Below are 24,341 nucleotides of genomic sequence, written 5' to 3' on the forward strand. Positions count from 1 at the left end.
GAGTTGTGTAGGATCTCTGAGGAAGAAAATGGCACATTATAGTTTGTAATCCACAATTAGACATTTCTGTCTTCACTTGTACTTTGTGGACTATTTTCTTACTTCAAGAAGAATCATATGTTTGATTAGATTAGGAAACAGACCAAATTGCCTTTAACTTTTAATGTATTTATTTGTTTTTATTTTTATTTATTTGTAAGATAATGCAGCTTTAACATTCAGGAAGAGTAAATATGATTTTGCAGTTTGTGTACTCGGAACCAAAGTCAGAACATAAAAAGAGAAGAAAAATCTCATCTGTTTGCAAATTACAGACCATGTGGGTTTTTTTCCTTTCTCTGCCTTTCTATCTCTATTTAGAAACCAAGAATATACACTTTTAAAGTAAGTTATTGCAGCAGTTTTCTTAACAAGAGAAAAAGGAAATAGACATTGATCAGCATGTCATTCAGAATATATTACTGTGTAATACTGTATAGTATCCGTTGCCATCAAATTGTCACCTATTATCCTTTTGTTTAAGATTTTCTGGTATATTTTGTTAATATAAAAGCAAATGTCCACCAGGAATATGTTTCACCTAAGCTTGAACTTCAATCATTGGAAAATAGGTGAAAATAAGCATAGTTAAGTCACTGAGTCCTAGTTCAAGGTATTGGGTTAGATTTTCATCCCCACTATGGCTCCCCTAACCAGGATAAAGGGGCTGGAGCAATGTAAAGGGGGCTTTAAATTCCCACTTTTAGCCAAGGGGGGGAATTCCTTTAGTGCTGGACCTGAGGGAGACAAATGCAGGCTGCCTTTAGAGAACCCCCTAACAAGCCCTCGTATGAGATACGAGGGACATATTAGCACTGAGGTTACAGCAATGTAGCACTGCAGAGATTTGGGGCACTAACCCCTCCTGGGCTATCTAAATTACACCAGGAGCTATTCCAGCCGCCAGAGTAGGCTAGGATCAGGCAGTCGGAAAGGTGACTTAAAGCTACATTTGCATGCCTCCAGCCTCATGCTTCACTTAGAGTTGTGCCTCTAATTGTAAACTATAGAATCTCACTCATTTGATCTTGGAATGCAACCAGATTGGTCTAGATGATATACTCCCTCCTGGTATGTGTAGATACATAATGTGCAGTGTTGTTGTAGCTATGTCGTTTCCAGAATATTAGAGAGACAAGATTGATGAGGGAATATCTTTTATTGGAGCAACTACTCTTTGAGAGGGAGACAAGCTTTCAAGCTACACATCGTTTTCCCATGTGAGTTCATTCAGGACAAAAACACCATATGACCTGTGGGTGAACACTTTCCACAAAGCGATCACTCTATATCTGACCTATCAGCCCTCATCCTCAAAGGAAACCTGCACAACACTTTCAAAAGATGAGCCTGGGAGTTTAAATTCATAACTTTGCTAGACACTAAAAGTAATGGTCTTAATAAAGACACTGAATTTATAACTTGTTATAACAATCTGTAACCCATTAGCCCCCTTTTTGTCCTATAACTACAGTTTTAACGGGACACTTCACCTGGAATGGTTCCTTAAAATGTGTGCTAATTGCTTATGCTAAATTATTTGTTTGATCTTGTATTTAGCTTTGATGCACTCAAGTCTTCGGCGGCAATTCAGCAGTGAGTCCCTCTCAGAGGGAAGGACCCGTCACTGAATTGCCGCCGAAGAATGAAGTGGCAGCGGTAGAGCAGCCTGTGAGAGTGAGGAATTATCATCCAGGATAGGTTGTAGATCCTTGATGATGCACTGGAGAGGTTTTAGTTGAGGGCTGTAGGTGATGGCTAGTGGCATTCTGTTACTTTCTTTGTTGGGCCTGTCCTGTAGTAAGTGACATCTGGGTACTCTTCTGGCTCTGTCAATCTTTCTTCACTTCAGCAGACGGGTATTGTAGTTTTCAGAACACTTGATAGAGATCTTGTAGGTGTTTGTCTCTGTCTGAGGGATTGGAGCAAATGTGGTTGTATTGTAGAGCTTGGCTGTAGACAATGAATCGTGTGATGTGGTCTGGATGAAAGCTGGAGGCATGTAGGTAAGTATAGTGGTCAGTAGGTTTCTGGCATAGGGTGGTGTTTGTGAACATTGTTTATTTGCACTGAAGTATGCAGGAAGTGGATCTCTTGTGTGGACTTGTCCAGGCTTAGGTTGATGGTGGGGTGGAAATTGTTAAAATCCTGGTGGAATTCCTCAAGAGCCTCCTTCCCATGGGTCCAGATGATGATTTCATCAATGTAGCGCAAGTAGAGTAGGGGCGCTAGAGGACAAGAGCTGAGGAAGCGTTGTTCTAAGTCAGCCATAAAAATGTTGGCATACTGTGGGGCCATGTGGGTACCTATAGCAGTGCCGCTGACTTGAAGGTATAAATTGCCCCCAAATCTGAAATAGTTGTGGGTGAGGACAAAGTCACAAAGCTCAGCCACCAGGTCTGCCGTGACATTATCAGGGATACTGCTCCTGATGGCTTGCAGTCCATCTTTGTGTGGAATGTTGATGTAGAGAGCTTCTACATCCATAGTGGCCAGGAAGGTGTTTTCTGGAAGATCACCAATGGACTGTAGTTTCTGCAGGAAGTCAGTGATGTCTCAAAGATAACTGCGAGTGCTGGTAGCGTTGGGTCTGACCAGAGAGTCTACATAGCCAGATAGTGAACTAACTGCTCATGCTTTGTGAAATCTCATGGTAAGAGATCTCCTTATTTACTCATTTCTTATTCTGATTAATGTTATGCTTCTTGTATATCCAAATCTTTTGTTTTAACCGCAGACATGAAACCAGAACTTTTCCTTCTCATCTGCATCCAAGCAGCATTGCTGAATCTGCACAATGCTATAACTATACAGTCTTTTGAACTGCAATCTCTGTCAGAACATTACTATCTGAAGATGCTTAAGAGTTTCAGAAATCATTGCATCTTATTTTGAGGTGCAAACCTCAGGTCTGAGCAGCAAAATTTCATTTGTCAGCAGGCTGAATTTTTCCCCTCTTTATAATCATGCAGTAGGTAGGCAAACTTCTTTCCCCTCTTCTCAGAATTACTTTCTTTGCCCTAACTTTCTGGTATATAGTCCATGAGATACTGCCGCAAGACAGCAGATAACAGTAACCAAACTCTGTAAGGTTTCTTTGGTCTGAGGCAAAGGATGCCTGGTCACTTTACTAATATAAGAAAACCTAGCTGATGAGTCTATTTCAACAAAACATTACTATTTATTAATATTTACTTCTCTGTGGAATAAATGCTATGTGACTGAGGGGATAAAAAAAGAAAAAATATAAAAGAAACTACAGCCAAAATCAATCTCCTATTCCAGTACAGGGAGGAATGGCACAATATTGGCAAGCCATTCTCCTGGTCTTTTCTCTCTCCCTGGCAAATGCCTAACTGAATACAGCTCTATGTGATACTTTATAACAATTACAGAGGTCTGGAGGCTTTCCTTTGTCTTCAAAGGACCAACAAAAGTACTGTAAGCATTGACATTTTAGGAACATAAAAAGAGCCCTCTGCCCAGGGAATTTCAATCAAATACTAGTATTTATAAACCTTTACTTTTCAATCATAAATCTTTTTCAATAACAAGGGAAAGGGAGACTTCAGATTCTTCTAAAAGCTTGCCTTCATAGAGAAGCCAGGAGCGGCGCCAGGGTTTTTGGCACCCTGGGCGCAGGGCCGGCTCGCCGGTCCCGCGGCTTCAGTGGACCTGCCGCAGGCGTGCCTGCGGATGCTCCACCGGAGCCACGAGACCAGCGGACCGTCTGCAGGGATGTCTGCGGGAGGTCCACCGGAGCAGTCTGCCACCCTTTCAAATCCTGGTGCCCTCGGCAACCACCTAGGTCGCCTAAATGGAAGCGCCGGCCCTGGGAGAAGCTATTGCAAAATAAACTAGGGTGTGAATTTAAAGCACAGTAGCTATTCCACACTAGGTCCCCACGTGGACAGTTTTTTTACACTGAGTGCCTTTTGTGGATTAGTTTAATCCACTTCTAACATGGAAATTTAACTGCAAAAAGGCACTCTGTGTGTGGAATAAGCATGCCCACTTCAAGAGTAACTGTTGCCTGGCTGTTTCCCCAGGTTGACAAGCCCTTAGTTAATAGCTGACTTTTGGTGCCCATAGGTGTCCTAGAGGCAGCACATAGAACATACTGAAGACAAGCCCTCATCTCAAGAGCTCACCAGCTATTGTTATCCACGTCTTATACTATTATTTGATTGTCCCGCCTACTGTGATGCATCATGTCACATTAATACAGCTATAAGTTATGCCGGACCTCATTATCTTTTAAAATGATAAATAATCTGCCATCAAAGTTGTATGTTATCCATTAAATTGAATTTTTTCCAAATATTTTCCTTTTTCTATACAGCTGAGTAATTATACACATATTTAAAGTACAGCACTACTGGAACAACTAGGTTACTTGTGGTATAATTTGCAAGCTTGTATATATTAACTGTTATCTTTGTTGATTGACCTGGGATGACATCGCTTACATGGCTATAACGTGTGTATTCTTCTGAGGGTGAAATTCACCAATGTACAGAGTGCCTGCACAAGGCCTTTCCCCTATTTTGAGGTCTTAAGTGGGATTTATCATTTAAGTATTGTAAAGGTCTTGCCCTGGCCCTCTACATAAGTGTGAATTTCACCTTGATTTAAGGGGAAAACAAAATGGAATGAGAAGTTTGAGCAAAGACAGGATAAGCAATAGAAGGTAGACTAGACTTTTACAGAGAACAGTTTTCATTCTGCTGGTGAATGCTATGAAGAAAGAGTGAGGCACAGAAATACCAGAGAATGAAAACTCCTTTCTGTTGGGTAGATGGGAGGAAAGATAAACTCACAGATGGCAATGGCTGTTGAAGCATAGAGTGATGAAAATAATGTAAGTAAGGGGTATACAGTTGTGCAAGTAAAATACAAAATGTAGTGATTGCTCTAAAATTCTTTAAAGTGACTGAAAGGTAACTCTAATCAGTCCCATTGAAAGAGAATATCCTAGAGTTCTTTTTAACAGTGCAGCCTTAGTAAGTCAATATTTACCAAAAAATACCACACCATAGCAAGTGCCACAGTTATTTCCTATGTGATGTAAACATGGAAACGGCAATATTTCAAATACTTTAAAGTAGTAACTATTGGCAAACAATCACTTTTTAATGGTGATCTCTTTACAACTCCGCATAAATATTTTATACCTCTTGATTTACTTTAATCAGAGGGTGGTTGCTGTCTTGTCATATTGAGCATTTTCTGTCTCTATAATGCAGGTGGTCCGACCGTACCAGACAATGTCCAATCCTATGAGTAAACTGACAGTACTCAATAGTATGCACTCCCATTTTATTCTGGCTGACAATGGGACTACTGGCAAATATGGAGCAGAAGTGAAACTTCGTAGACAGCTGGAAAAGCACATCTCACTTCAGAAGATAAACACAAGTGAGTAACATATTTCTCTATTATTGTATAAATGACAATTATAGGAAGAACACTGAGAATCTAAGTAGACAATTGTTCATCTACAAAGGGCATGGGAGTTTTTATTAACATAGTAAACATGAGTTACTGTATGTAAAGTAAACAAAAATAACATTTTAGGTGCACAAATGTACAAGTAGAGCTCAAATAACATAGGTTAAATTAGTTCATTCCGCAGCAAAGTTATGTTGAGTCCAAAATTTTTCTGTCATGGTACATCTATTTCTATATCTTTTAGAAAATTAAAACTCAGAAAATGTAGGCAGATATTCCATTTAGCAAGCAAGGAAGAAAACCAGTTGAATAGCAATTGAATCCACAGCCTCTTTGCTGAGAACTTTCAACAAAGGTGCATTTTAGAGCCAACTGTGGTGGTAGCTTTTATGATATGGATACCTGAAACTGGAACGAGACCACAAAATTCATTTAACCAAGCAGCCATTACATGGTAATAGAGTGTGTTGGAAATTTTTTGAGGCATCATATTTTCATCAAAAAATGGCCCATTTGTCAAAACTGGAACTGTTTGAAAAACAGAATTGGGTTCAACAAATTTCTCAATTCAAAAAAATGCCAAGAACAAATTCAAAATTGTCAAAATGTTTTATTTTGGAATTTTCTAAACAAAAAATTATGAAATTTAAACTAATTAGACTGAAAAAGGGGATTCTGTTTTAAAATAAGTGTTTTGATTGACCTCTCAAAAAAATTAGAAATCTTTTTCATTTCATTAATATTTTTGCAATTTTGACATTTCATCTCAGTTCAAGATGAGAAGATTTTGAACTCTCATAAATATTCATAGGACAGGATAACCATTTCCCACCTAGCTCTAACAGTAGTGACTTTCATATATTATCAAATGGGGCTGAATTCAAACAAGCCACTTTGAGGTGAAGGCCTGTATATGAAGAAGGACCTTTCATGTTAAAGTTGAAATTCTTGTATATTTATACGGACATTACAAACTAGATAAATGTTATTTAGCAGTTCAATATAGCAACTTCTGAAGAGTGAAGTATGCCTCAGAACTTCCAATTCACTGCAAGATCCAACTGTTTTCATGCCAAAAAAACCAAAATGGGAAGTATTTTCTAGATTATTGCTGTTTCCAGGCTTACTATTTTCACCCATCAGTGAGCTTCTGTTTTCTTCTCAGGTGGCGGTATGTATGTATCTTCAGCAAACAGGCACAATATGATCTAAACATAAGTTAACCAACAGCAAAGCATATGTACAAATAATGTAATCTGACTATATCAAGCTGTGGCATAAATAATTACTTTTGAGGAGATTCAATCTATATAGTACAACAATCGCATGTTAGGGAAACTTCATGTAAAAATAACTTTATTGGAATTGTTGATTCCTTTTCACTTAGATATTTACTTTAGCTCATTTTAGGCAAAAGAATAAATTTACTGAAAGGCATTATTAATATTAATGAGTTAACTTTAAAAGCTTCAACTGTTCAAGTTAGATACTTACCTGACTGTTACCAGAATCTCCTAAACTATGGAGGACCTCTCTCCTTGACTCTCCTTGCTGGAGCCACCCCATCCAAAACTATATAACCCTTCCTCCCTCCTCTTCCGTTCTTGTCCGCACATTGGCTGATCTTCCATTGTGGCCCCAACTCATCTCTCTCTGACTCTTGCCTCTCAGTTGATCTTCCATTCTACCTCTACTACTTCATATACACGCCTTCATATACCTCTGTCTTCATATACACACACCTTTAAAGATAAAATATAAAGATGACTTGGCCCTGGAACATCTACTTGAACTTTCAGCTCTGACTCATAATGCAATTCGAAGCACACCAAACTCTGCTGCCAGCCAGATTATGCAAGGTTTCAAAGTGGAAGCATCAGAGACTCAAATAAAAACAGTTTGGCGTTGCAACATATCTTCAGTAGTAGAGGAATCCAAAAGCCAGAGGTAGTGTTGGTAAGGCGACAAGAAATTTGGAAGAACTGGTGGATGGGAAGGCTGCTGAGTGGGAGTTCATGGGTCATGGTGCAATGAAGTCTGGAAAGTGGGTGGCTTTACAAGAGGAGATGTAGGACTTGCAAATAACCTTCAGCCAAATAAAACAAAACATAGTGTACTTGAGTTTGTTTCAAAAGAAATTCTGTGGTTTGCCAAGCTTAATTATTAAGGTTACCATATGGATGAGATAAGATTAAGAACACCTGCACAATTGGGTCAAACAGATGGCTGCTCTCTGATGCCTTTCCCTTATACTTCTAGCAGAAAAAGCAGCATAGTGGACACCCTTACCACTTGCCCCAGGATGCATAGTGGCACTGCTCTGAAGGGACTTAAATCCGAACGAGAGTGTGCACAATTGTGCATGTATGCCCATATTTACAGTTTTAAATAATCAGCAGCCTGAAGTGGAAAATGCCCCTTGACAGTGTCAGGCTCCAGTCCTCAGAGACAGAAAATTCGGGAAAAGGCACGTTTTTGACCTGATCACAAATCAAGAGAGCAAAGGGCTAGGCAACAGCACAGATCAGGATCTAATGAACAGTTGGCAACTCATCTCAGCCACAGATAGCAGGATTGTCATTTTATTCAAAACATGTTATAAAAATTCTCGACCTTTCCCATCTCATACAAAATCTACATTTTGAAGGTGTTTTATTCATCTTTTCCTTGATTCTAGGTCCTTTTTCAATGTATTGAACAGTAGTTTAGAGGCTCAGTAATGTAGACCACATCTAAAGAAAGGCTTTTAGTTCGCACGACCTCCTAAAGTAGCTGAAAACTAGATCATACACAAATATCTTAGGCAAGTCAAAGGGGAGTAGAGATGAGTCTTATTATTAAAATGTAAGAGGAGGCCTCCAAGTGTGCCAGATAATTCTGAAAATATAAACTAGTTCTCTCATTAAAGTGACATTATTCTTGATCACTCATCAGTGGCTAATATGCCTGTACTGAATGTAAAGCACTGTGCTTAGTTTAGACTCTGCATAAATGTATGAAGCACAATTAGGGAAATATCCTCAAGGAATATTTTCTTTGGAAATCAGTAATTAGTACTGTTCCTGAGATTTAGAAAGCCTTGTCCACCACCACCACTTTCCCATCACCCCACTTCATACCTCCCTCATTGCCTGAATTTCAGTATTTGGCTCCATTAATGGTTCAGAAATTAGAACAATGTTTTCAGACACAGGGAAAGTTATCCAAAGTTGGTGTCTGTTTGTCTGTAACTTGTGGCCCAGCACTCAGGGTCAGATACTGGCTATATCAAAGTGAATTGTGCATGGAGTCAGAGATCAATATATGGGCCTGAAAATGTGCTTAGAGCAAATCTTGCCTGTTCCCCCACCCCCACCCCATGAGTGGAAAAAATACTTTAAACATAGCCAACTTACCTGGTTCTGCACTGAGCAGACCTACCCTGAGGACAATTGTCACTGAAGTCTATGAAAGTGGAGGTTGTTGATCACCACTCCATACCTGAGGGGTGTGGAGCTCTTTCAGGAGGGAGACAAAAAGGCTAGAACTGTGCCTTTCTTGTTTAGAGGGGAAGTTGGAGGGATCAGTTGGACAGAGGGTAGGGAGGGGAGCTGTCTTCGTTCCCCTTGTCCATTCATCCACCAGTTACTAGGAATAGGTTATTTTCATTCCTGATGGGCCCCATCTTCTCACAGAGACAGATCCATTTTTGAAGCTGCCATCCAGGAACACTCTCTTTCTTGGGACATGCTGAGGTATTGCATCTTCTCAGCTGCCAGTCAGTTGGAGAAGACCCACCCCATTTCCATCTCTGTGCAGAGTTGGGAAGATATGGTGTATGTTCATGGTTTCCTTGACCACACCCTTGATTGTATATAGGTTGGTGATCACGCCACTCCTTAGTCAGAGGGAAAGGGTTAAGACAGAGTTTGACCACTTCGTGGCTGCCCCTGTGCAGAATTCTCTCCTCAGGTTATGAACAGGTGTCTCTGAGCTGCCTGCTAAACTTATAACCTATTCATACAGCATTACAAAGACAATTTGTTACAAAATAGAAGAGATAATTTATACTCAATTTGAATGCAGAAGAAACAGTATTTTTCCATTATATTTTAAGAACGTTTTATAAATGGATTGTAAAATTATATTAATAGCTTCCATGAGAAATGTTTAGAGAGCAAAGTTTCCCTACTCAAAGGGTAAAAGGCTTCATGGACCTATAACTAGAGTTCAGTTCTCTTCAAGCTGTGATACTACGAGTGGACTATTTCTACAATAGAGCTGGCACTTAGGTTCCTTAACAGCCAGAACTAACACAGGCAAGTCAGACAATTTCTAATTCAATGTTGTTATCCCTCTACTGCTACTACTACTACTATTTTACTGATTTCTGGTTCAGTGCTTCTAAAATGCACTTAATGCTGAAATATCTCCCATTACAGTATATACATCACAGATGTTATCTGACTAGATCACAATACTGCAAGTTTTGATTCTGAACATTTGGATAACTTATGGCGTGGGAGTTGTTGCCAAGATATAATATGGTACCGCTGCAGTTACGTTATGGCAAGCTACATAGAAATGCTTGAGTTCCACTCCTTTGGAACTGAAGCCAGTGGCTCAGGTGCCAAAATAAAGATTTAGGTGCTTAAAATATGCTGAGAAACATGGCTAACTCCACTATTCAACAGGTTGGAATTACACAGGCACTGGTACCTGAAATATATATTACTACGGCATGGAAGCTATCTTGATTACTACTCTTCTGAAATTCTCATGCATGCCTCCATCTCCTCTTGGCTACTGTAATTCCATTTTTAAAATCCATCTAAATCTAAATTTTCAACACTTCATTTTGTTCATATGGAGGATCACATCAGCCCCATCTTCCAAAATCTTAATAATTTCTTAATCATTTCAGAATCCATTACAAATCTTCCCTCTAGTCTTCAATATCCTTTGTGGACTTTCTTTCCTTGTCTCTCCCTCACTTCATCTCTCTCTCCAGCCCATCCCTCTCCGAATACCAGACCCACTTTTCTTTCACTTTTTCCTGTAGACAATATAGCCTTCTAGTAAACAGACTTGCACCTTCAGAAATTGTCTCATTGTGTTGTGACATAGGTTCCGTTCCTGGTTCAGTCACTGACTTCATGTGTGGCCATTAGCAAGTCACCTAACCCTTCCATTCTTTAATTTCCCTATGTGTAAAATTTAAATAATACTAATCCAGCAGAGTGTTTTGAGGCTTAATATGGTAATGTTTACAAAATACTTTGAGGTATTTGGATAGAAGACATAGAAGTGCCAGACATTAACTACTTCTTATACATCAAGATCCACCTCTTCCCTGGTATATGATCCAACTTCTTTGCTTAGGACAATCAAATCTCACTAACTGAGCCCTTCTGCTTTTCCCATGCTTAGTTATTCTCCCCAACACCTGGGCATTTTACCTCTCCTCATCTTTGTCCTTCCACTTGTGTAGAAGCTACTGTACGTCTGTGATATGTTGTTATCTGCTGTATATAGTTGGCTTGTTTATATGTATTTGGCTGCAGAATGTTGTTTGACATTTTAATGGTGCTATAAAAAATATTTTGTGTTGCCTGAGAGAACATGGATCATGTCTGAAGGGTAGAGAGAAGTAAGTTTCAAAGGTGCCAGTTTAAAAAACAAATCAGTTGAAACAGATGGGTTAATTTTCTTTCTCCCCAAATATGATTTTGTTAACAAGCATCAGATTAGAGATTGGTAAAAATTATATGATCCTGCAGAAATAAGAGCACAGCCAGGCCTTTGTTCCTGTGCTGGGAAAATATTAAGGGACAACATGGAAGGAGAGTTCAGTCCATTATCTGGCTCAAATGATGTACCGACTGAACAGACAGTGGAGTGCAGTGAAGCATCTAATTACTTAAAACAGCCTATTGCAAATCATCCAATTATAACATTCCCGGACATTAATGAAGCATTTCTATTAAATACTGATGTGTCAGATATGACTGATGGTGCATTACTACTTCAAGTTTCACAGTGGCTTTGGAAATCTAGCTGCATTTATCAGTCATGCTTGAAAATTACTAAGTAGTGGTCTAGACCTAAAAAAAAGAGTTATCATTTACAGAGCATTAAAAATTTCAGGCACTAAATTATTCATGTTTTGCTATCTTCACAAATAATATGTTTTCTTTTGGTTTGAGATAACTACAAGTGTAACACAATGCAACTGGTAGGTGTTGTCCATAGACTGTTTAAGCTTTGTTGGGGAAAAAATCATCCTAATTGGTTGACACTCTGTAGTGTACACATGTTGTTACAGAAAGTTCTCTGGGTAATTAAAAGAACACTTCAGTAGTACTCCATATTTTAAATAAATGTTATCCAATGTTTACAAAGTCTCATGTCAGATATTCCTAGCTCTATTTTCCACTTGATATCTTGGTGCCTATTTCTTTGCATATTTATTATTCATAATCACTATTGTTGTGATCTTATTGGTTACTTAAGTGATGAGGTATTGCTGTTGCTCCCTAGATTGGTTGGCTCTCAAACCCATCACCTCAAACATGTATACAGTATTTTTCCTGTCCTTGAATGTTCTTGTGGGAAGGAAGGGGGAAAATTCACTCATACAAGGGCCTAATCCTCAGATAGTGTAAATATGGGGCAGAACGCCAGAAAATCTGTCCTACAGATGTTTATGGGAAATGAATAAAAGGTGTTGTGACTACAGTAGGAGCAAATTCTCAGTTTTTATTAGAATGGATGTATATAAATATTTGTCACCAGCTCTAGTTAGTATTCTTATTAACTGATATCCTCACCTGGGTTTCAGAACCTGGAAACATAACACAGAAAATGTATGTTTAATTATAGAATATCCTCACATACACAAGTATTCCAACCAGCAGACAATTATTGTCCTTGCTTTAAACATGCTCATATATATTTGCTTCTGGCAAGAAACTCAATATGGCAAGTATGGTGACAAGCCCATATACTATACTAGGGGTTGGCAATCTTTCAGAAGTGGTGTGCCGAGTCTTCATTTATTCCCTCTAATTTAAGTTTTGCATGCCGATAATACATTTTAACATTTTTAGAAGGTCTCTTTCTAGAAGTCTATAATATATAAATAAACTATTGTTGTATGTAAAGTAAATAAGATTTTAAAATGTTTAAGAAGCTTCATTTAAAATTAAATTAAAATGCAAAGCCCCCCGGACCGGTGGCCAGGACCAGGGCAGTGTGAGTGCCGCTGAAAATCAGCCGTGCCATAGGTTGCCTGCCCCTGTACTATGCCATTCTTACCAGCAATATTTCCTTTTACAGTTAATGTTGTTCTTAAAATCTAAAAGGAACCCTTAGAAGTAGAAAAGGCATATAGATATATGGAGCCTGTCTTCATTTTGAATCAGTACCTATGAGAACTGAATAGTCACTTCAGCCTGTCTTTTGTTTCTTGAGAGTGTAGTGTCTTATTTGGACACACGAGAAAACTCCACATGAGCAGAGCATACGTGGCAGCTACAGCCATGGTTAGTGTTTATTAAACATCAATCATTCAGGCATTTTGAGATGCAGTTTGCTATCCTATTCCACAGGCTGTGCTCAACAAAAGGGAAGTGAGCATTTTCAATGACCAAGTAACTGGGTTTTTATAATTGGAAAAGGCAAGTAAATATAACAAATACTCCAGCGCTGCATGAAAGCACCAACTCTGCCAATTTTGTGCTCTATTCTATCACCAAATGTTTGGACTTAATTCCCTGGGAACATTTTTTATTTAGTTTTCTATTCAGTATGCTTTATAAGAAGAATAATTGACCCTCATGGTCACGATAAGTACAGAAAAGGGGACTCATGAGACATTTGCAAACCTGATTTGTGGCCCTACAGACTCTCCATTAGCTTTGGAAAAAAATCTTTGCTTTCATTTACTTCATTTACCTGTTCAGTATAAAGTGTAACTTTGGACTGGGGGGCTTCACCTTCACAAGAGATGAAGAAGAAGAAGAAGAAGAAGAAGAAAAGGATATGTAGATATAGATATAAAGCCTTGGCCCTAATCTGGTCGTAACAGATAAGAAAAACAAACAAACAAAGCCAGACATGCAGTTTTCTTTTATTAAAGTTCTTTGCTCTCAGTAAGAGTAACTATTATGTTTCTCTTCAGGAAAAGCTGATGGAACATTTTATATCTGCTGGGAAAATAGATTTTTTTAAAAACCCAAAAGCTGACCTCAAAATTTTAATTTTTTTTTCTCCAGAAGTCTCTGAAATACAATAAAAATAAGGAACCAAAGAAGCCAGTTAATGCACTGGAAGATGTATTTGAAACAGTTGCATTAAGCTAGTGGAAATAAAATCAAAGTATGCTATATTCTGTGTGGGTTTTCCTATTATCAATCAGAATGTTTTAGTTAATTCATTTATGTGGCAACTTTCACAAACCTAAATGTGCTTTGTAGAATTGGACAAAATGCTTCCCTCTTCAATACCAGAATAGAGCAGTAGAATGGAACAAGTCTAATTGGGTATGGTAGGTCCTTTAGCCATTTTCCCAGGTCAGGCAGGCCATCAGAAGGGACTTAGGGGAACATGCTCTGCAGTGCACGTAATTGTTGCGCCAATTTCAGTATATGTGCAAAGGAGGCTGGGTCACACTCCTGAGCCAGCAGACCAGATCTTCTAAAGGAAGTAGGGCCCAGCCCCCAGCAAATACATTCAATGCTTTCCCAGCTTGGTGGTCAATGTAAAAGGTAGGCCAGGTTCCTATCCAAGTGTTGCACTGTGGAGGGGGAAGTTTTTTGTACCCTCCCTTTTATGCAGGGACTGGAGTTTGCCCTATATAGCGAGTGAAATAATTTCACCACCACCAAAATTCAGCAGCCATTTTGTAAAGTAGTAGCTATTGTATTATATCATGGCTACAAATAACATTACACAACACTTTAGGGACAGAGGAAGAGGATGAAGAATATCTCAACCAGTTAAAGCCACCATGGGATTTTAAACAATAAAAATGTAATTATCCATATTAGAATTTAATCAGTATCTCAGTGTCAACACCTCTATTCTCATGAACTTGTTAATGATCACAAGTGATCAGGATCTCAGCTTTACTTCTCATTAGTAAAACCAAAACTCCAGGCCAGCATCCCCAAGCACCCTTTTGAACTATATGTTAAACACTGACTCCTAGGGCGTGTGGGCACTGCAGCTAGGAGCATGCCTCCCAGCTTGGTCAGACAGACGTGATAGGTCTGCTTGAGCTAGAATGCTAAAAAGAGCTGTGTGGACATTGTGGCACAGGTGGTGACATAGGCTAGCCACTTGAGTATAAGGCCTGGTCTACACTACGCGTTTAAACTGATTTTAGCAGCATTAAACCGATTTAACGCTGTACCCGTCCACACTACGAGGCCCTTTATATCGATATAAAGGGCTCTTTAAATCAGTTTCTGTACTCCTCCCCGACGAGAGGAGTAGCGCTAAAATCAGTATTACCATATCGGATTAGGGTTAGTGTGGCCGCAAATTGACGGTATTGGCCTCCAGGCGGTATCCCACAGTGCACCACTGTGACCACTCTGGACAGCAATCTCAGCTTGGATGCAGTGGCCAGGTAAACAGGAAAAGCCCCGCGAAATTTTGATTTTCATTTCCTGTTTGCCCAGCGTGGAGCTCTGATCAGCATGGGTGGCAATGCAGTCCCAAATCCAAAAAGAGCTCCAGCATGGACCGTACGGGAGATACTGGATCTGACTGCTGTATGGGGAGACAAATCTTTTCTATCAGAGCTCCGTTACAGAAAACGAAATGCCAAAGTGTTTGAAAAAAAATCTGCAGGCTACACAGTGCTGCGTGACAAGTGTAATGGGAAGCCAGAGACTCAAATGGACTCTCATGGAGCGAGGGAGGAGATACTGTGATATCCACAGTGCACAGCAGTCTCCAAAAAGTATTTGCATTCTTGGCTGAGCTCCCAATGCCTGTATGTTCAAACACATTTTCCGGCGTGGTTCAGGGAATAACTCATCAATTTACTCCCCCCCCCCCCCACACTTGAAAGAAAAGGGAAAGAAATCGTTTCTTCACTTCTTTCAATGTCACCCTATGTCTACTGAATGCTGCTGGTAGACACGATGCTGCAGCAGTGAAGAGCAGTATCCGCTCCTCTCCCCTCCGTGATGGTAGACCGTCCTCCTTATGAACCCGTGAGTGCTCCTGGCTGGCTTCAGGTGAGGCTGGCCGGGGGCGCCTGGGTGAAAATAGGAATGACTCCCAGTCATTCCCAGTAGATGGTACAGAATGGCTGGTAACCGTCTTCATCATAGCAACTGGGGGCTGAGCTTCAATCAGCCCCCTCCCTTTCATGTGAAAAGAAAAGATTCTGTACTGCCTGGACTATCATAGCAGAGGAGCTGGGCTCCTCTCCCCCACACTGCTTAATGTCCTGCCTGGACTATCATAGCACTGGGAGGCTGCCTCCCCCTCATTTTATGTCACTAAAAACTCAGTGTTTCTTATTCCTGCATTCTTTATTACTTCATGACACAAATGGGGGGGGACACTGCCATGGTAGCCCAGGAAGGTTGGGGGAGGAGGGAAGCAACGGGTGGGGTTGTTGCAGGGGCACCCCCGTGAATGGCTTGTAGCTCATCATTTCTGCGGGATCTGACACAGAGCAGCTGTACTCTCTGATACACTGCTTCTCTAGTAACATTTGCCCCATATTCTAGGCAGGACTGACTCTATTTTTAAAAAACCATAAAGTAGGGATTGACTCAGGGATTCATTCCCAGTTTTGCTTTTGCGCCCCCGGCCAATCTCAGCCAGGGGCACCCATGATAGCAGCAGACAGCACAGAAGGACAGATAACCGTCATCTCATTGCCAAATTACACTGGCAGCAGATGGTACAGAACGACTGGTAACCATCTCTGCTATCATGCAAAAGCAAATGAATGCTGCTGTGTAGCGCTGGAGTATCGCCTCTGTCCGCGGCATCCAGTACACATATGGTGACTGTTTTAAAAAAAAAAAAAAAAAAAAAAAAAGCTGAACAGGCTCCATGGTTGCCGTGCTATGGTGTCTGCCAGGGCAATCCAGGGAAAAAGGGCGCGAAATGATTGTCTGCCGTTGCTTTCCCAGAGAAAGGAATGACTGACGACATTTACCCAAAACCACCCGCGACAATGATATTTGCCCCATCAGCCACTGGGCTCTCAACCCAGAATTCTAAGGGGCGGGGGAGACTGCGGGAACTATGAGATAGCTATGGAATAGCTACCCACAGTGCAACACTCCGGAAATCGACGCTAGCCTCGGACCATGGACGCACACCGCTGAATTAATGTGCTTAGTGTGGCCACGTGCACTCGACTTTATACAATCTGTTTTATAAAACCGGTTTATGTAAAATCAGAATAATCCCGTAGTGTAGACGTACACTAAGTCTGCCCAGACGTCTGAGTCCAAACTCCAGTGACTAGCCACAGTATCTGCACCTCTGTTTTTATCATACTAGCTTGAGCAGAGCTAGCGCATCTGTCTGCCTGGGCTGGGAGGCACGTTTCCAACTGCAGTGCAGAAATACACACAGAAAAAGCACCATCTACTGAATCACCAATTCCATATCCTGCAGCACTTTGATTTTTTTCCCCTGGGAAATATGTCTTTCCTATGTCTTACTCTGCATAGGGTACGCTTGTGATACCCTTATTCACATTTGGTAGTGCCTTATCCTAAGAATAGTCCCACTGGCTTCCCTGGAACTTCCCATGCAATAAGAAACTGCTAATTGTGAGTGAGGTTAGCAGAGTCTGACCACGAACTTTTAATTACTAACTAAATCCGTAATAAGGAGGCTACTGTGGCAATTGACAGAACGCTGCAACATCGGCCTGTAGTTACATCAGAACACTGCAACCAAAGAGCTTTCTAAAAAATTTAAAGTTGTTTATAAATATAATCTTTAAACTTTTCTTATTTTTTCTTGTGTTGCTTCTTGCTGTGGAATATTGTAAAGTCCTAAGAACAGCCCCAGAAAGCCAACCAATTATACATCAAGGATTACATGTTTCAAGATGCAGGGGGGAGAAATTGGAGGTTTTTGATCTGTTTTTACTCTCTCTCAGGTGTTTTCTTCTCTTTATTTACATTTGTGGCATAGTAGTGGCAAGAAGCCTCCTTTTCTTTTTTTAAAAAACAATTCAGTGCCCTTTTCAGAATAAATTATGATGCTAAACAGTAGACAAAATATCCCTGCAGGAACTGAATGAATGCTTTGTGAGGGAGTGCACCTGTTCCATTAGTGCTCACATCTTAAATCACAGCACATTGTTCCAATTTACCTTTTGGTCTTAGTGCTCACATAATGCTTTTCATCCAGGATATCAAAGTACACTGAAGAGGGTGCTAGGCATGATTGCCCCCATTTTTACAGAGGGTGAAAATGAAACAAAGAGAGATTAAATGACTTGTCCAAGTTCACTTGACAAGTCATTGTGAGAATGAATGGAACCCAGATCTCTTGAGTTTGTCTTGTGGTATAGCCACTGCACCATGCTCTCTCCTTTTAAAACTTCACTGGTTTCAGATATTGTTGCTTCTGCAACACAGGCATAAGAATCTCTTCAAACTAGAGAGGGCAACCTATACAATCCAAATCTGAACTTTTCCTGAGACTAGGGTTGTTTCAATCCAAGCTTTAATTTTGTCACCTTATAAGATAGGGGTCAGACACAACATTCAGCTCCAATTCACAGTTTGAAGGCGTTCAGCTCCAAAGTTTTGATCTGTACCTTTACTTCATACAATCAATGAGCTAAGTAACCAGGACTGTGTTAGAGTGTTAAGCAAGGGCATCAGTCGTTCTTGTTTAATAATTCATTCTGTTTGTAGTAGGGTAGTTTATTCCTCATCAGGCAGAGTGAAGGAACTAAACAGCAAGGTTGGGGTGGTTCTGATTGTGTGGAGAAGGGAATTCCAACAATGTAACATGTCTACAGTATCTATTCATGTGACCCGTGGACTTCCCTTTGTCATCCTATGCCTGAGAATATATGAAGGGGGCTGGGAAGGCAAAGGGACGTTCAACTGTCATCACTGGCATCTTTTTTTGATCATTACACCATCATCAAATGCATTGGAATGCTCATTTACGTCTGATTTTCCTTTCATATTCTGTGCAGCACTTGATGCATTTCCATATGTGTGTAGCTAGTTAGAGGTACGCACAGATTTATTTTTAACAAGGGGACCCACTGTAAATTAGAGCTGTCTGAGATGTTCCTAACAAAACTAAGAACCATCTGAAATTGCCTGATTTCAGGTTTCATTACAACCTGGAAGCTTGGGCCATGGTCATCAGAAAATTCACCATGGTTTGTGAATCCGGCAGTGGGAGCTGATGACATATGAAAGGGGGTAGAGAAAATGGATTTGGGAAAGATGTGTTCAGTCTGTGTACAATGCCAGGTAAAGATCATAGTGTATGTCAGTCAAAAAAGGGCTGGCATTGTCTACCATGACTACCCAGAGAAACCTTCATCAGAACGTGGGTTCAAGTTTGAGCAGAGATCACCTGATTTATAGTTTTGTTAGAATAGTGTACAAAATGTGTAGTTGTGCATGATTTGGATATGAAACTAGGAAGAACTAAGTGATTTCAACTCTATTACTTTGAAATTTCAGGTTTGCTCAAACTCAAAGGTAATGAGAGACCAGCCAATTGGAAGATTGATTTGATTTATTAAATTAGCAAGTTATTAAAATTGTTCAGAAAAGGATACAAGGGGCTCAGAATTCTGGTTCTTTTTGAATTATTTTTTACCTATATAGGCTCTGATGTGCACCTGTCACTGTAGTATCTGAGCACTCCCAAAAGGAGTAATCATCATAATCTCTCTCTATCAAACCTTTCCAGTAGATAGGATGAGTAAGTAACTTAGTGGGCTACATTCTGTGAGGGTGTTCTGTGTAAGAAGAACTGTTGAGGAAAAACTAACTTGAAGAGATGAGTTTGAATTTTGCTCTGGAGTGGGAGTGAACATTCTTATCTGAATGAAAGGTATGGTGTTTGTCAAGCTCCTGTCAAAGTTCTGTCTCCTGAGCTCACAAATCTTCCCCAGTTGGTCAATAATTTAATTGTTCTGATGGAAGGTGATGGTAGCAGAAGGAGAGGCAATCTGTCAAGCTACTAGAGCCTATCCCATGGAGGACTTTACTATTGAGGCAGACCTTGAAATTGGGCTCCATATTCATTGGACAGCCTGTGCAGAAAGCTGGAGCGCTCACAGTGATCTTTGTTGCTAAGCAGATTGACTGCTATGTTTTATGTGTTTTTCAGGATGTGAGACTTCATTCCTAGACAGAATGAGCTGTAGTATTCAAGCCTGGAAGTCATGGATGGGTGATCATTGTGGCAGATCTGTGTCTCATAGGAGGGGATACAATCTCCCTACTAGTCATAAATGAAAGTGGACTTCCTTTGTTGCCATAGGTATTTGGACTTCCAGTAGCCGTGAAGTGTCCTAAAGGAACTTAAGGTTACAGACCAACTTCAAATCTGAAGGCAAATACCCTCAGTATAGAAGATGTTATGGAGGAACATGTTCAACAACTTGGTTCCTCCTTCCTACCAGCATTACCGCTGATTTTCCTGGGTTCAGCTCTAGGCAATTGCTCTGCATCTAGGTAATAATCTGAACTGAGCATTGGGAAAGCTTGGGAAATGTTGTTTAATGCTGACATAAAGATGTGTGTTATCTGTATACTACTGGCACGACAACCCATATGGTCTAAAGTAGCTTCATATAGACACTGTGTAGTACAGTATCAGGCAGAAGATTGAGACTTGAGGGTTTCTGGAGGGCTCCAAAGATGGATAAATGGTTCCCTATAATAACCTTTTAGATTTAAGGAAGGATCTGAGCCATTTCAGGGTTTTCTCCTTTGCTGCTCCAGCCTCTTTGAGGTGGTACAGGAATATCTTGTGGTAAGTGGATCAAACAGCACTTAGGCCCAGCAGGATGAGTGTGGATGCATTTGCTTTTTCTGTGGTCTGGTTTCTGTCTTTTAGACCCCTTTAAATCTGTTGCTCTATTTAAGGGTACTGTGAGAATATCTTTTTTGGCATATTCTCTCTAGAGAAAGGGGGAAAGGAGTTCATAACATGTTGCTGCAGGGCAAAGGAGTTCAGAAAGTGAAAATTCCTGTCTCAGGCTTTTTGATTTTAAGTCAGGTGTGGACTTTTGTTTCATATGATATAAATGCTGCCCCAAGGCACACAACGTATTTACCTGTTTATTGTTTCTGTTAAAGAACCTCTCACTGTGGTATATGAGAACTGCACAAAATTAAAGAGCACATATGCCCAGAGCAAAAGAAGTGGTTTCAGAAGTCACAAAACGCATTTATGCAGTTTGTGTCAGCGTTAGCTATTGAAGCATGCCGTTGAATGTTATACTAGTGTAACCGTGACAGACTCCGGTTGTCAGCAGGTGAGATCGAACCTCTCTCTCCCCCCTACCCCATGGTCTCAGTGCCACTAGATGGAACAGAACACCACACCCAGGAGGTGTGGGGGTTACAGTAGCTCCAGTGCTTTTATAGTGGTTGCATCCAGGGCCGGCTCTAGCCATTTCGCTGCCCCAAGCACGGCGGCACGCCGCGGGGAGTACTCTGCCGTTCGCCGGTCCTGCGGCTCCGGTGGATCTCCTGCAGGCGTGCCTGCGGATGCTCCACCGGAGCCACGGGACCAGCGGACCCTCCGCTGACACGCCTGCAGGAGGTCCACCAGAGCCCCTGCCACCCTCCGGGCAACCGGCAGAACGCCCCCTGCGGCATGCCGCCCCAAGCACGCGCTTGGCGTGCTGGGGCCTGGAGCTGGCCCTGATTGCATCCCCACTAATAAAGTAATTCAGATCTAGTGGTTGGCTTACACAAAGAAAACATTACTATATCTGCTAACTGGAGCTGTACAAATATCTGCTGTTACAATTCACAGGGATTATCTAGAACATTATTATTTCAGTTTTAGTTACCATGGGTCCCATAGCCCTGAAGTTGTACATTGAGTTTCAGGCTAGAAAAATCCCAGAATCCTAGTGTGACCCAGATGTGTCTGAGCTCAGACCAGGTTTGATCAAAAGCTAGTCTATAATTGTCAAAAGCTTTGAAAAGTGGGTGAACTTTTTGATTAACCTTGATTGATCTTTCCTAATGACAGCTAAGGGAGATTCTCCGTTAGTGCAAATGGGAAGGGGCCACTGGAGTAAAAGATCCTGAATTCTAACCTCCTGTGTGGGATAAAAGCTTTATAACTGACAAACATAATGGCTATATGAATGCAGAAATAGACTTGTTGTTCTGACACACACAAAATCACAGCAAAGATATAAAGATCCAGATATGTTTTTAAAAGAGAAGTCATTCTGGCATTTGCATGCACAAATTGCAACTGCCATGCACATTTTTATTATATTATATTTTTATTTATTTCACTTTTAAAGAAAATATGTACCTGCCTTATAATCTGGGTACTTTTAAATATATTACAAACTTACAAAAAATTTACCTAAAACAACCAACCTAAAAACCTAATACTTATTCTCCAGAGCCCACCAAATCAAATGTGGATCTCCAAAGATGCAGTTGTAGTAACTGCATGAACTCGTTTGTCTTTTATGGATGGGGAGATTAAAATAAATTTCTCCTCCTAAATGTCACCTAATCTAGCATCAAATTGTTTACTATGTTATATTGCTGTATTTTTGACGTTTCCCCTTCTGAGCCTCAGTAAACATTTATAACAGTTGTTTATTGGTGACTCATGTAGTTATGTAAAACCATCACTTTCAGAGGGTATCAGAGGGGTAGCCGTGTTAGTCTGGATCTGTAAAAGCAGCAAAGAGTCCTGTGGCACCTTATAGACTAACAGACGTTTTGGAGCATGAGCTTTCGTGGGTGAATACCCACTTCGTCAGATGCATGTCTGGGGTAGTACTCTGTTTTATGAAGAAAAAATAGTTTAATATGTTAAAAGCAAACTCAGTTCTACTTGTTCTCCCACTCTGCGTGTTGCCTTGGGACTATACAAACCTGTGGTCAACTGCAGACTAAGCTGCAGACAACATTGCAATTAGCTTGCTCTACAGAGCAATATAGGTACTTGCTGCATACCTGAGAATTTGGGTATGTTAAGAAGGCAGGAAGCAGCAGTACTGAACTTGGTCTGAAGTGACTCTCTGATGGCACAGGAGAGTACGTTCTCCCTGAGCTATGGGTATCAGAGTTCTGGAACAAAGGCAACTTCTGCATAGGTTGAGAGAGACAATTAAGTGAAGTCAGCGACCTAGCTAACGGGAGCTTTGCGAGGGAGTTTACAGGGTTAGAGTGAGAGGGGCTACATATACTTTACATTCCTTAAACTTCTTTAATGTTAAGCCAAAAAACATCCCCTGATAAAAACAAAGGAATGAGCTGCAGGAATAAAAAGAGAATGCAGGCAGAAGTCCTGCAACAGAGTGGGGGCTACTCAGTTTATTGCACCCAATGCAGCACGTATGATTACCTGCCTTATGGGCAAGTGGCATATGTCTGCATTCAGTGCAAGGAGCTCCTGGTCCTCAGAGGCTGTGGATGGGCTTTGGAGACCAGGGTGGCTGATCTGGAGAAGCTAAGGGAGACAAAGAGGTACATAGATGAGACTTTTGGGGCACAGTAGAACAGTCCCACCCGCGGTCTGACAGCCTCTGTGCTGTTGAGGAGGATGAAAGTTTCAAGGAAGGAGAACATCCAACTGGTACAGAGGGAAACAATCTCATAGTTGGGACCCTCATTCCAGATGATGATGTGGTATCCTCTCACACTGAGGATACCTCGCTGGGGGAGGGAACTCCAGTTATTAGGAAGATACAGGTATTAGTGGTGGGCGATTCGATCACTAGAAACATAGATATCTGGGTATGCAATGACTGGGAGAACCTCATGGTGACTTGCCTTCCTGGTGCGATGGTTGCAGATCTCTTGAGATGTCTAGATAGACTTGTGTGTAGTGCTGGGGAGGAACCAGTGGTCGTGGTACCTGTACGTACCTTTAATGTTGCATAATGAAAGCAAAGAAAGACGCTTCAAAAATTCCTAAAGCAAGTGGCTTAGATGTTTAGTGCCAGATGTACAGGCCTCAACTCCACTTGTGCCTGCTCTTTAAAAAGTCTAACACCTGGAAGCATATTAGTGGTGGCATTTCTACTTGCAAAAAATCATTAGGGCCAATGGATTTTGCAGGTAGAAAGGCTACTACTTACTTACATGGTCCCAAGTGTTAGACTGTTAAAGGGTTAATTTAAGTGTTAGTGTGCATACAACTGTTTGTACCTGTACAGTGCAGAAAAAAGTATGTGTGTGCACCATTCTGTGCATACACAAGAAGAGACTGGGTAGAGAGGCCTAACTGAAAAGGTGCCCCTTAATATCCTTTAAAGTACGTGTGTAGAGTGAGTTTTCTTAAAATCAAAGATTGGTTTAACTGAAATATTCGCCTATTACATAAAGTTTTATACATTGAGGTTCTCTGTTTAATGAACTCATTTGTTCCAGAATTTCCTACCTTCCTGTGCTACTTTTACAGAGAATATTTAAGGTTGCTCCATCTAATAGTGAAATGTTCCTTTATTAAAGGAAGAACTTACCAGGATTTTTCAATAATATTAAGGAAAATTATTTTGGGACTTTGAGAACAGCCATGCTGGATCAGACCAAAGGTCCATCTAGCCCAGTATCCTGTCTTCCAACAGTGGCCAATGCCAGGTGCCCCAGAGGGAATGAACAGAACAGGTAAACATCAAGTGATCCACC

At 40.7% G+C, this 24,341-nt stretch overlaps 1 protein-coding gene across 1 annotated transcript in view; it reads left to right on the plus strand.

Annotated features, from left to right (window-relative positions):
* TRPM3 (transient receptor potential cation channel subfamily M member 3) overlaps positions 1-24,341 on the plus strand; it is a 602,605-nt gene that overhangs the window by 439,405 nt on the left and 138,859 nt on the right. The window contains 1 exon segment of the mRNA XM_030566807.1: positions 5,286-5,457. Within this exon segment, the coding sequence (XP_030422667.1) occupies positions 5,286-5,457 (172 nt within the window).

The sequence above is a fragment of the Gopherus evgoodei genome, chromosome 6 (genome assembly GCF_007399415.2).
Source record: "Gopherus evgoodei ecotype Sinaloan lineage chromosome 6, rGopEvg1_v1.p, whole genome shotgun sequence".
Classification (NCBI taxonomy): Eukaryota; Metazoa; Chordata; order Testudines; family Testudinidae; genus Gopherus; species Gopherus evgoodei.